Genomic DNA, 13,319 nt, shown 5'->3' with positions numbered 1-13,319 from the left:
GCATTGTCATCTTCCATTTTACAAATGGGAAAGCTGAAGCACAGAGAGACTAAATTGTGATGCTGTGTGTACGAAAGATGACCATTTGTATCATTGTTGTTACTACTGTTAGACTATTGCAACAAATCTTGCACAAAGTATGGGGTTAAGGAAAAAGTTATGATTTACTAAGTATGATTATCCTGTTTATATGCATGTATCATCTTTGTATCTAAAGCTATGACTATTGGCTATATATGTGTATCTCCAACATGTGTGTTGTTCCTGGATGACACTCTCCAAATAGATTTGCATCAGGACTAGACAGCTATGTGTTGATGGGCCATTAAAGACACACAGCTCACAACGGGCCATTGAAGAAATTTATCCTGCCCAGTAAGCCTTTCCAGTGGATGCCTCAGAAAGAATATGGGCAATGGCTGCCCCTGTGAGTCAGCAAAGCATGTAAGGACATATGACCCTGGACTCCATCTTGGGCCAGTAACTTTCTGTGAACTTGGCTGTAGGCTTTGTTTGGGACAGTAAATTTCCATGCACATGGCAAAGGATATAAAAGACCTCTGAGAGACCTCCATGTTGCCTCTTTCCTGCTCTAATTCTCTGGACTGTGGATTTACAACTAAAAAGAGCATCTTGAACTGTGGTCTGAGGACCTTCCAATCTTTTGGACGTTACCAGAGAGACTTTACAAACCAGCAGCCTATTCCATCACGGCTACAAACCTGATATAAGGACTTTGCAATCATTTGTATGTATGTGATCTATTAACCATTTATAACTCTCTTCTTCTATGAATAAATCTTTAATTAGTTTACTGACAATGTGATATTTGGATAAGATCTGAGATTCAGAATGACCTGGGGATACGTCTCTCATCCTTTGGGATGAGTAAGAACCTCACACATGGTGAAATTCGTTTTCGATAACCTTTCATTATATTAGACTATGTTGTGTGGACGGGAGCCAAGGACTGGAATGCCTAAAGGGAACTGTGTTTGGCTTCTGGTTAACCAGTGTGGTACTGCAGAAGCTCTTTTGTTACTGCCTTGGAGAATCTAATTATAGAATAAACCACCAGTTTTGAGGATTGTCTGCCCTGTTTCTTGCAGTCTGCCCTGAGTGTGGCATTCTCAGTGTGGTCTGTCCCAGGCACCCGATCACATAGGTGACTGCTCTAGCTCACACAGCAAATCAGGGGCAGAGCTGGGAATAGAATTTCGTTGTCAGGCATCCCAACAACCTCCTCTAACCGTTAAACATGGTGCCTCATGTTGTTAAAACCCAACTACTCAGAGACTGATTCTGCAACCCTTATTAGTCCTACTGACTTTAACCTACTCGTGTGAGGAAGAATTGCAGGGTCAGGCTCTACAAATGGATTGGAAAATACAGAGCTCAATATTCGGGTCATCTTATCATGTCATTACCTGGTAGCCCATGCATGAACACGGATGGAATTCTGGACAGGAAGAGAAGTGGGACGCTGGTGGAGATGGACAGTAGCAGAAAGAAGGCAGATCCAGAGAGATACGAAAGAGTTAATGCAGCTCGGGTGCCATACTGGTCAGCAAACCTAGCATATAAATTATGCAGCATTTTAGAAATGGAACTTTTTAGCAATTGTAAATACAGTACATCCAGGCTGGCAATGCTATACTGTCATCCCACCCACCCACATTGATCAGATTTTTCACTTCTGAAAACCTGGCCCCAATTGTGGGTGCTGAGCACTTGAAAATGTGGCCCTGTGAGAAGTCTGAAGCTTTGTCTGGACTAGGATTTAGCAGTGTGGTGTTACGCCCTTTCAGCTAACATAGTGCCTAATGCATTCTAAAATTTGGTGCTAGCGTTTTCAGACATGTGCGTTAAAATGTTTTAAATCTAACCACACACACACCTTTAAATCCTGGTCTAGACAAAGCCTGAGAGTGCAGTAGAAACAGTTATTGGTGACTAAACATAAGTCACCACAAGCTAGGTCCTACTAGGCTGTCTGTTTAAAAGATTCAATTAATCTTCATTTTGTCTGGGTTTTCTACTATGGTTATCAAAAAATTGTGATCTGGCATAAAAATGAGTTATGTTAAACTAAGGAAGCAGAGAATAAAGTAAGGCGTGGCCTAAAAAAAAGACACATCAATTTCACTAAGAGATGATTTTAAACTGATTTACATTAAACCAGTGCAACTTGTGTGTGTAGACAAGCCCTCGGTAAATTTGGGTTTTTGCTGTTTGTAATCCCAGGAGACCAGTTCATGAGATGATCTGGAGTTTTTTCAAAGAAAAAAAAATCTAGCAGCTTAAGTGCTTGCAACTTCACATTAGTTTTAAGCAAAGTCATCCAGATACAAGGAAAACTGACTCATTCTCATACTCTGAGGTTTGAAAAAAATGCAGTTAGTGGATTTGTTGTGAATCTCTATTTCCTCATTTTTGCATTTTAGCTAAGATATGGCATTCCCCTTTATATATCTACTTCCCCATTGGGACAAACAGTTCTCACAGTACCACCCTGGGTGAAGTTTCAATCTCAGATTTGCACAGCAAATTTTGCTTTCAGCACAGCTACTTTGATTTACAACAGTTAAGGATCTGATTCTAATTAGACCCCTGTATTTTGTTCCCCTCATCCCTGCATGCATCTCTCATTGCTATGAGTGGGTATTCCACCCACAGAGAAAGAACAGAGCTTCAGAAGTAAGACCCGCTTTTCACAGATCCAGATCAGAATTATTTTCTATAAATTTGTACATTTATAGAAAAAAAATCACTTGAATTATGCCACTAACACCACCTCAGATTTGTGGACAAGAAGGAATTCATTTCTGGGCTGTATTGGTAGGGAAACTGACTATTATTATTAATAATAATTATTTCTCTCCTATTAGCACCTGTTAGCCCTACTGTGCTAAGCAAGAGATAGTCCCTGCCCTGGAGAGCTGGCAAAGGAAACAGAGGCACAGAAAAGCAACCTTCCCAAGGTCACTGAACAGACCAGTGGCAGAGACAGGAATGTAACCCAAGTCGCCTGCATCCCTGTCCAGTGCCCTACCCATTGGACTACTCTGCCTCTCCTTTTGTGCATCTCTGAACAGGGATAATCTATTATCTGCTGTATATTCTCCATATCTATTACGTTTTTCAAGGCCATCTCCTCTTCTATTTGGAGCAGGATCCCATATCAGCAATTTCCTGCAACTGCTCAGAGGCAGAAACACAGGAGATCCTCAAGTCTTTCCCCCGCCTTCCTTTTGCTAGGGCTGTTTGAACTGTAAATATAGAGTCCTCCTGATTCTAAGCTCACTGACACCAGTGTAAATCAGGAGCAACTGCACTGAAGTCATTGGCTGTGACATAGTGCAATGCCGGTATAAATAAGATCCGAATCAGGCACAGAAATTCTATGATTTCCACTAGAACTATTTATTAATAACATTGGTTAATAACCAAAAAAAAAAAAAAAAAAAAAAGGCCAAGTTACACTCATCTTCTGGGTTTCCCAGTCCTGCTCATGTTCGTAAAGTTACTTATATGCGTAAATGATTGCAGGATTAAGGCATTAGATTGCAAGCTCTGCAAAACTAAATGTTTTGGCTAAGCACACTGTCTGGATCCAAATAATCAAATTTAGAGAAATAACTAATACAAAAGCCATTTATATGTTACAATAGTTTTAATTAATATTTATTTCTCTGTAGCCTGTTTAGTAAATCCAAATGGCTTTTTAAAATATTTCCCAAGATTCAGAACGAGGAATGAAGTAGATTTATTTAAAAAAATAAATAACTCTGATCTTCCCCAGGAATGGAAGGTTCACAAGAATGGTTCTTATTTACCTTCCAAAAATAGGACCTCCCAGAAGTTGCAGAACGCCAAAGGTTGTCTGGAGGTAGCCAAATCCAACTGAATCCAATCCAAGGCTCTTCGCCAAGTACTAAATAAAGCGGAGAAAAAGTGAAGTATGTTACATTTCTGAATGTTAAAGAGCTTAGTAAGTACAGGACTACTACAGTAATAAGTGAGCATGTGCATCCGTTCAAAATAAAATCACATTGCTTGCCCACAGATACAATATAGCATGAGGAATATAAAGGTTATTTGATAAAAATCAAAAGTCTCTGGCCCGGATCATCAGCCAGCGTACATCAACGGGGCTCCGCTGAAGTCACCAATTTACATCAGCTGTGGACCTGGCTCTCTATTTTTACACTATTGCATGCAGTGTTGCTGTAGCTGTGTCAGGATATTAGAGAGATAAAGTGAGTGAGGTGAGATCTTTATTGGACCAACTTCTGTTGGGGAGAGAGAGAAGCTTTTGAGCTACACAGAGCTCTTCTTCAGGGCTGGGAAAGCTACTCAGAGTGTGACAGCTAAATACATGATCCAACAGATAGTTTAGCGCAGGGGTTCTCAAACTGGGGGTCACGAGGTTATTACGGGTAGGGGGTCGTGAGCTGTCAGCCTTCACCCCAAACCCCGCTTTGCCTCCAGCATTTATAATGGTGTTAAATATATAAAAAGTGTTTTTAATTTAGAAGGGGGGGCCACACTCAGAGGCTTGCTAGTGAAAGGGGTCATCAGTACAAAAGTTTGAGAACCACTGGTTTAGCGTAAGTAGCTAGCACATATTTTAATGGACCATTCAAGGTGAAGTGGCCGGTTAACATCCCTATAGTCACAGGACAAAAAGGGAGAGGGGATCAGTTGTTGTAATAAGCCATAAATCCAGTGCCTGTATTAAGATCATGATTTGTAGTGTCTAGCACAGAGTTATACATTTAAGCTCCCAGTGTTGTGCAAGGTTTCCTTTGAGGATGAGGATGTTCCCCCATGGCGGATATGGGTGTTTTTGTCTTTTATCATTTTTCAGTGTGTAGTGATTGCCTGGTTTCACGCACATTGCTGTAAAAAGCCATAAATGAAGTGCACCCAGAGCACTAAATGCCCCAATAATAACGATCTGTAACCCACAAACTCCCTTGACTACAGGGGCGTTAACGGGTCACTTCACCTTGAATTGTCCCTTGAAATATGTGTTAACGACTTATGCTAAACAATCTGTTCGGCTTGTTTCAGAGTAGCAGCTGTGTTAGTTTGTATCCGCAAAAAGAAAAGGAGTACTTGTGGCACCTTAGAGACTAACAAATTTATCTGAGCATAAGCTTTCATGAGCTACATCCGATGAAGTGAGCTGTAGCTCACAAAAGCTTATGCTCAAATAAATTTGTTAGTCTCTAAGGTGCCACAAATACTCCTTTTCTTTTTGTTCAGCTTGTATTTAGCTGTGACACTGTTGAGTACCTTTCCCAGACCTGCAGAAGAGCTCTGTGTAGCTGGAAAGCTTGTCTCTCTCACCAACATACGTTGGTCCAATAAAAAAATATTACCTCACCCACCTTGTCTCTCTGTTTTCACACTGGCATTTTGAGGCAGACAAGGAAGTTCTTAATAACTCAGCTAATGCTGAAGGGGATGATTTAACTTTACCCCTCGTTTGCCTTTGGATATGAAGTGCACTTCACTCTGAGCACCACACAGGAGGATCTTGTGGATCACGTCATCATGAAACCCTATTTAATCAAGCAAGCTGCATTAACAGCAAATATCACATAAACAAAATGGCATCTGTACTACCAGTCCCCTCCACATCCCAAAGCTGGAAGCACCCTAAAAAGCCTTGTGCCCAAGGGACAGATGCCTCAGACTCAGGCTTTTGCTTTGTAATGTTTAATGCAAACGTAACATTTTGAAGCTTCCAAAGCACTTAATACCACCTGTGCACAGAGTCACCAGCCCTGTAAATCTGACACTTTCACTACCACTAAATACACTAAACACATTTTGTAAATGAGAGAGCCACCTTGCATTGCTATATGGTGTATTCTGAGACTGTTCATGCTGTGATACTGTGCACTGCATAAAATTAATTTGCCTAAAAATGTATATATGTAGAAAATCACTCAAACTACAGCAAACAGCTTCTTTCTTGTAGCCCAGCCTACACACTTGTAGCCAGCCAACACTTAATACTCCAATGTGAGTTCACCATCCTTCGGTATTTAGAGGGACATTATAAATGCAAGACATTTTACTGTCTGGACAGTTTTATACACTATTTATTACAACCAGTATTTGAGAATACTGCAGCTGAAAGAGTAAAGCAAATAATATATCTAGTACAGGTATTTCTGTGGGTTTAATCTTTGTATTGGAGAGAGCTTGGTGAATACTCAGAATTCCTTCTGTGTGGAAAGTTAGTTTTACTTAGTCTCATAGCCCAGCGTGATTACATCAGTCACCCACAGACAAGCACTAAGAGACCATGCAACAGAGCAGCCACTGTTGGATTGGTTTATGAAAGGGGGGCACAGAGCGGATTGTCTCTGGAGACACAGAGATGGGAGAGAGCTCTCATAGCAGGCGAGAGAAGAAAAATGAGGACAAGAAAAATAAGAGGAAGAGCTCAGAGCTGTGAGTGGAGTGGGAACTACATTTTTACTTGATAATATCCTTTTAAAATGACCTGAAACTTGATTACTGCAGCAACCTCCAGTCTGGCTTTGGCATCTGCAACTCTGTGCCCTCTAGGCCATTGAAATTGCTGCTACAGAGATCATCTTCTTGACTCATTGGTCTGATCACACCAACACTACTTTTGAGACCCACCCTTGACTCCCCCTCCTGGACTGCATCAAACACAGATTTCTTGGCCTTCCATGCAGACACCTTCACAATTCAGCCCTGCCATAACTAATCCGTCCTATTGTCTTAATGCAACCTCCATCCCCACCTCTACTTGGACAACAGGGCCAGTTTGCAATCTTCCACAAACACTTTTGCTCTCTCTAGCACGTAGCCTCTTACATGTGGGGAAAGTGCCCTGTCAAAATCTGTAAAGCCACTCTTTTATCAACCTTCAAATCCCTCCTTAAAACTCACCTCTTGCACGGTTTCTACAGAAAGCTGCCACCCGAGAACCACTGTATGAGTGGCGCGTTGTGATTACATGCTCCTGATTGGCTTATTACACACACGTACTGTGCACAAAGCAGTCTATGCTAATATAGTCTATTATTATTACCCTATGCTCCCTCCCCATGCCTGCTTGTTAGTTCACTACCTACTACAGCTTGTGTTTTAGATTATAAACTCTTTGGAGCAGGGACTGCACTTTGTGTTTGCACAGGGCCCAGCATAATGCAGCACACATCCGGCAGAGGCCTCTAGCCACTACTGCAATATAAAAAATAATCATCTGCCTGCCTGCCGTGCTTAACTGGTAATGAAAGAAGTGCCAGGGCTCAAGCAATTTCATAATTGACGCGGCAAGCCCAAAGGTCCCGGGGATATGAACTGCCAAGCCGGGGCTCAGCCTGACAAGCCCTGGTACAAATTAAGTACTGTCTGCCTGTCATTAGTTATGTGCATCTATTCACCGAATGTACATGGAGTGCCATGTGAAAGGCCAATACATTCACTTACATCTGACTTTCTAGTCAGATCTAAACTTTCTCCCCTCTTTCCTGGTAGAAAGTCTCCTCTAATGTTGTTGAAAAACTGAATAGTCTGTATTGAAAGAAAGTGGTCTGCTCTATTAAAGCAGGCTCAAATGGTACTCACTGGAATGATCCCAATCTGCATGAACAAGCAGGTTAGGTCCATGGCTGTGATCAGATAAGTGAGCCGGATCACTTGCTGCTTTTGGATCATATTTTCTGGCTTGTTCTGGTCCTGCAAGATCGCTCTCTTGAATATCAGTTCCTGTTTCTCTCCTCCAGAGCTGGCCCCTTCATTCATGCACGCTGCCCAGGCTGAAATGTAACCTGAAAGGAACTTTTAGCTAGGCACATAAGCTCATTTACATGCAAGGTGCAAAAGTCACATTTGCAATTTGAGGCTTAAGGGCGTGAAAGCTGCTGAGTCACTGTGTTTTGCTGAGTCTTTTTCTTTTATTTCGTTTTTACAAATGGAGACCTTCTGTGTTATCTTTGATCCCGGCATTAGAGTTTCCACGATATGCTATGCATCCGATGAAGTGAGCTGTAGCTCACGAAAGCTCATGCTCAAATAAACTGGTTAGTCTCTAAGGTGCCACAAGTACTCCTTTTCTTTTTACGAATACAGACTAACACGGCTGTTACTCTGAAACCTTTAATGACAAGGAATCTCATTCATGTTTCTTGTTCTCGACTTAACCATTGGATTAAACAGAACTGTTGTAGTGTTAAAGAAGGCGGCCATCTTCAGAATCCCAGCAGAGCTGCAGTTGAACTCAGTACCAAAGGGCTAAAATTATAGAGCACAACAATCCCTCACTTTGTAATTGTTACTGCGTCAACACCTTAAGGGTATGTTGCAGGGGTGGCAAACTACAGCCTGTGGGCCGGATCCGCCTCCGTGGTGCCATGGGCCCCGCGCCGCTCCCGGAAGCGGCCGACACCACATCCCTGCAGCTCCTGGAAGGGGGAGGGGGCAGAGGGCTCCGTGCGCTGCCCTTGCCTGTGGGTACCTCCCCCCGCAGCTCCCACTGGCTGAGAACAGGGAACCGCGGCCAGTGGGAGCTTTGGGGGAGGTACTCACAGGCGAGGGCAGCGCACGGAGCCCTCTGCCCTCCCTCCTCCAGGGGCTGCAGGGACATGGTGCCGGCCACTTCCAGGGCACGCAGGCAGGCAGGAAGCCTGCCCTGGCCCCGGTGCACGCCACTGCCACCCTGGAGCCGCTCCAGGTAAGCAGCGCCATGCCAGAGCCCGCACCCTGAACCCTTCCTGCACCCCAACCCCCTGCCTCACCCCTCCTGCACCTCAACCCCCTGCCCTGAGCCCCCCTGTGCACTCCTCCCTGCACCCCTGCCCTGAGCCCCCTCCCGCACTCCGCACCCCTTCCTGCACCCAACCCCCTTCCCTGAGCCCCCTCGTACACCCCGCACCTCTCCTCTGCCCCAACCCGTTGCCCTGAGCCCCTTCCTGCACCCCGCACCCCAACACCCTGCCCCAGCCCTACATTCATGGCTCTGCATGCAATTTCCCCAACCAGATGTGGCCCTCGGGCCAAAAAGCTTGCCCACCTCTGGTATGTTGAGTCACCACTTTTTTTCAGCTGACTGTTTTGGCTTCTCTAAGTGCTGCCTTTTTAAAAAACAAAAAATGGCAAGCCAAAATAAACATGATTAGTATTGATTTTAAAACGTGGAAAATGAAACATGATGTGGAATCACATTCAAGCCCTGAGTCTTTGTGCTACTTTTAATGGATCTGTGCAGACACTGGACCAACCCCTGCTCTCTCACTCATAGACATGGAAGGTAATCTGCAGCTACACCTAAAGCGGAACTGGACCCTAGGGCTCTAAAAGGGAACGTAAAGGGCAACCTGTGATCTTGAGGGAAGACAGCGAGCCAACAACTCAGAGCTTTGACTCCAATGAGAAAGTGCATTTACTCCATGCTTTTAAGGTTTCAAATGGCTGATCAGGTGCTCTCTTACTAACTTAGTCATGGCTTTGCCCATTTATGGCAGTTAATAGATTGACATGTGCCATGTGTGCTTGTTATTATTTAATATTTATATTACCATGGGGTCCAGAGGCCCAGATTTGGGATCAGTGATGTATTCATAAATGTTAAGGCCAGAAGGGATCACTGTGATCTACTAGTCCAGCCTTAATGCGGGGTGCAGCCCTCCGGTGGGGCATAAAGGACTGGCTGAAGGGGCCAGGTGGAAGTCACGTAGATTGAGATGAGGACTAACAACACATGAGGAGATTGCAAGGCAGGTAATGGTTTCATTTTCCTGATGGTGGTTCAAGTTTTCCAAAGTTTAAGAAACACTGGTCTAGTCTGACCTTCTACAGAACAGAGGCCACAGAACTTCAGCTGGTGATCCTGCTGCAAGCCAGGACCCCGCTGTGGCAGGAGCTGCACAAACACACAGCCTGCAAACACTCACATGTGACTTCACTGACACCGAAGTCAGTGAAACCAGTCCAGGATTGCCAACCCCAAGTGATCAGAATTCACCCGTCAGGTCCCCAAAAGCCCAGAAGATTGGCTTTAAAAAAATCATATAATTTTAAAAACAATAAGATTTTGGCCTCTTTTTATTTACCTGTTGATTTCTGAACCTGTAGGGTCACACTTTGTAGCTTTTTTCCTCCAATAAAGGCTGGAAATTGACCTCATTTACCTGACTCCAGGAGCTGAGGCTCTAAGAAAAATACCAAATTGTGCAAGACTCATGATAAACGGTGACAATGGCACATCTGTAAAATGACCTGTGTGTGTTTGCAGGGTTGGCTCCATAGAGGGTGTCATGGTTCTTGTAACTCTGTTGGGGAAGCAGATTGTAAACACTTTGGAGCAGGGACCATCCTTTTGTTCTGTATTTGTACAGAGCCTCGCAAAATGGGGCCCTGGCCCATGACAGGAGTCTTAGCCAACACTACCACAATACAAATAAATAGGGAGGTTTCATGTTACAGGGGGAGGTGTTACCATAGTCAGAGAGTTCAGAGCAACACCATATTTTGCCAAATGAGCTGCAGCATGAAGAGCTGAAAGCAACACAGAGAAGAGACATGGTTATCGACTCTGATATTGTAAATGCCGTGCTCAAGTGCTCAAGTCAAACCCCTATACAACCAGGGTCACATTTGTCATTGAAGAAGAGGAAATTACTTACAGGCTGACAGTTTTGTGGAAGATTGGTGCTAACATTCAACTCATCTGAGCATGAAAGAACAGGTTCTTCAGCAGCTGAATTTCCTGGAAGAGAGCAGCAAACAGCGTAAAACAAACTTCCTGGTTGAGAGTATGATGGGACAGGGGACTGTGAACAAATTATAACACTCAATATAAGAGTAAAATTAACAACAAAAGTCTGTCTTAGAGATTTTGAGACCATCAGAAATCCAGTCCAGACAAAGAACATGTAATTACTTACTGCTGACAGGAAAAGCTGCCGACCTGCACTTAAAAATCTTCAGTGAGTTGATTGATCAGCACGTCTAGATTGGAGCTGAAAACAGTCTATGTAAAGGCAACCAAAGAAATTTGGTCACACACCCCACTACTCCTCCCACAGCTGTGCTCCATACTGCACTGCCAAAAGGAGTCTGTATGCAGTCTCCCTATGTGCACTTTGGATTGACCTGATGTTTACTGGCACTAAGAAAGGAACTGAGATGAGAGGCCAGTTTTCGCGTCTAGCCTGTGGATCAAGGTACCGAAGGGACAAGACTCTGAAAAGGTTACACCTAAAGTTAAGCTCTGAGGCCAAGATTTTCAATATTCAAAACTGCTAATTTTGGATGAGTCAATGAATTGAGGAGCAAGCCGCTCTGTCTGGCTTGTTCCTCTTTGAAGTCAGAGTAAGTTACAATGCAAAATGCATCAAAAGCTACTGCTTATCAGTATGATTTCACACCTCCGCTAGGAGGCCCTGTGGGTTCAGCTTTTTGAGAGGTATCAGAATGGCCTCAGTTCCATGGGATCTTCACGGATATCTCCCACAGATCTCCAGATAATGCAGCTCATTGCGATCATTCCCACTTTACCAATGTGAAGCCTCCAGCCCCACAAGGAGGCATGACTAGATGGTCCATGTTCTCTTTCCACGCAGCTTTACAAGGGAAGGGAGCATCCGGCCCTGTAGAAGCCCTTGAGGAATTCCACCATGATTTCAACAATTTCCATCCCACCATCAACCTCAGCCTGGACCAGTTCACAAAACAGATCCACTTCCTGGACACTACGGTGCTAATAAGCGATGGTCACATAAACACCACCCTATACCAGAAATCTACTGACTGCTATGCCTACCTACCTGCCTCCAGCTTTCATCCAGATCACACCACACGATCCATTCTCTACAGCCAAGCTCTATGATACAACCGCATTTGCTCCAACCTCTCAGACAGAGACAAACACCTACAAGATCTCTATCAAGCGTTCTTACAACTACAATACCCACCTGCTGAAGTGAAGAAACAGATTGACAGAGCCAGAAGAGTACCCAGAAGTCACCTACTACAGGACAGGCCCAACAAAGAAAATAACAGAACGCCACTAGCCATCACCTTCAGCCCCCAACTAAAACCTCTCCAACGCATCATCAAGGATCTACAACCTATCCTGAAGGACGATCCATCACTCTCACAGATCTTGGGAGACAGGCCAGTCTTTACTTACAGACAGCCCCCCAACCTGAAGCAAATACTCACCAGCAACCACACACCACACAACAGAACCACTAACCCAGGAACCTATCCTTGCAACAAAGCCCGTTGCCAGCTGTGTCCACATATCTATTCAGGGGACACCATCATAGGGCCTAATCACATCAGCCACACTATCAGAGGCTCGTTCACCTGCACATCTACCAATGTGATATATGCCATCATGTGCCAGCAATGCCCCTCTGCCATGTACATTGGTCAAACTGGACAGTCTCTACGTAAAAGAATAAATGGACACAAATCAGACGTCAAGAATTATAACATTCAAAAACCAGTTGGAGAACACTTCAATCTCTTTGGTCACTCGATTACAGACCTAAAAGTGGCAATTCTTCAACAAAAAAACTTCAAAAACAGCCTCCAACGAGAGATTGCTGAATTGGAATTAATTTGCAAACTGGATACAATTAACTTAGGCTTGAATAAAGACTGGGAGTGGATGGGTCATTACACAAAGTAAAACTATTTCCCCATGTTTATTCCCCCCCTTCACCTCCGACTGTTCCTCAGATGTTCTTGTCAACTGCTGGAAATGGCCCACCTTGATTATCACTACAAAAGGTTTTCTCCTCTCTCCTCTCCCCCGCCCCGCTCTCCTGCTGGTAATAGCTCACCTTACCTGATCACTCGCATTACAGTGTGTATGGCAACACCCATGGTTTCATGTTCTCTGTGTATATTAATCTCCCCACTGTATTTTCCACTGAATGCATCCGATGAAGTGAGCTGTAGCTCACGAAAGCTTATGCTCAAATAAATTTGTTAGTCTCTAAAGTGCCACAAGTCCTCCTTTTCTTTTTTCCTAGAACACTGTCAGTAGATGGAGCACTTCACCCAGGGAGTAAATGACAAATAGGGAGGTGGCAGAGATAACAATCCTACACTTCCTTAATGGAGACGGCCCTGAGCACCATGCCAGTTAAACAAGCACACCCAGTTCCTACTGAAGTGCAACAGGGGCTGCACCCACACAACGGATAGGATGACACAAGTCCCAGGATCTTTACATTCAGAGTTCTATGTAGCTTTCCTCATGTTTGCTCTCTCCTATCCTCTCATTCACAGCCTAGCCCTAGACAGTCTTATAG

General features: G+C 44.0%; 1 protein-coding gene across 4 annotated transcripts in view; it reads right to left on the bottom strand.

Annotated features, from left to right (window-relative positions):
• The window catches only part of SLC22A18 (solute carrier family 22 member 18), a 114,290-nt gene extending 103,531 nt beyond the window's left edge, over positions 1-10,759 (bottom strand). For 3 of the 4 annotated variants that reach the window (XR_006291941.1, XM_043550158.1, XM_043550159.1), the window contains exons 1-5: positions 10,677-10,726; positions 10,490-10,548; positions 7,621-7,823; positions 3,837-3,934; positions 1,428-1,573 (exon numbers count right to left, since the gene is read on the bottom strand). Coding sequence is in view for 3 of the 4 variants with exons in the window: in XM_043550158.1 (XP_043406093.1) it covers positions 1,428-1,573; positions 3,837-3,934; positions 7,621-7,823; positions 10,490-10,548; positions 10,677-10,711 (541 nt within the window). In the remaining variant the exon portion in view is untranslated. Of the gene's footprint in view, positions 1-1,427; positions 1,574-3,836; positions 3,935-7,620; positions 7,824-10,489; positions 10,549-10,676 lie in introns of all 4 variants that reach the window. The other variant, XM_027825411.2, reaches the window with a different exon arrangement.
• Positions 10,760-13,319: the final 2,560 nt, after the last annotated feature.

This window comes from Chelonia mydas, chromosome 6 (assembly GCF_015237465.2).
Source record: "Chelonia mydas isolate rCheMyd1 chromosome 6, rCheMyd1.pri.v2, whole genome shotgun sequence".
NCBI lineage: Eukaryota > Metazoa > Chordata > Testudines > Cheloniidae > Chelonia > Chelonia mydas.
The sequence above is the reverse complement of the archived record's forward strand: the minus strand, read 5'-3'. Positions and strand labels throughout refer to the sequence as shown.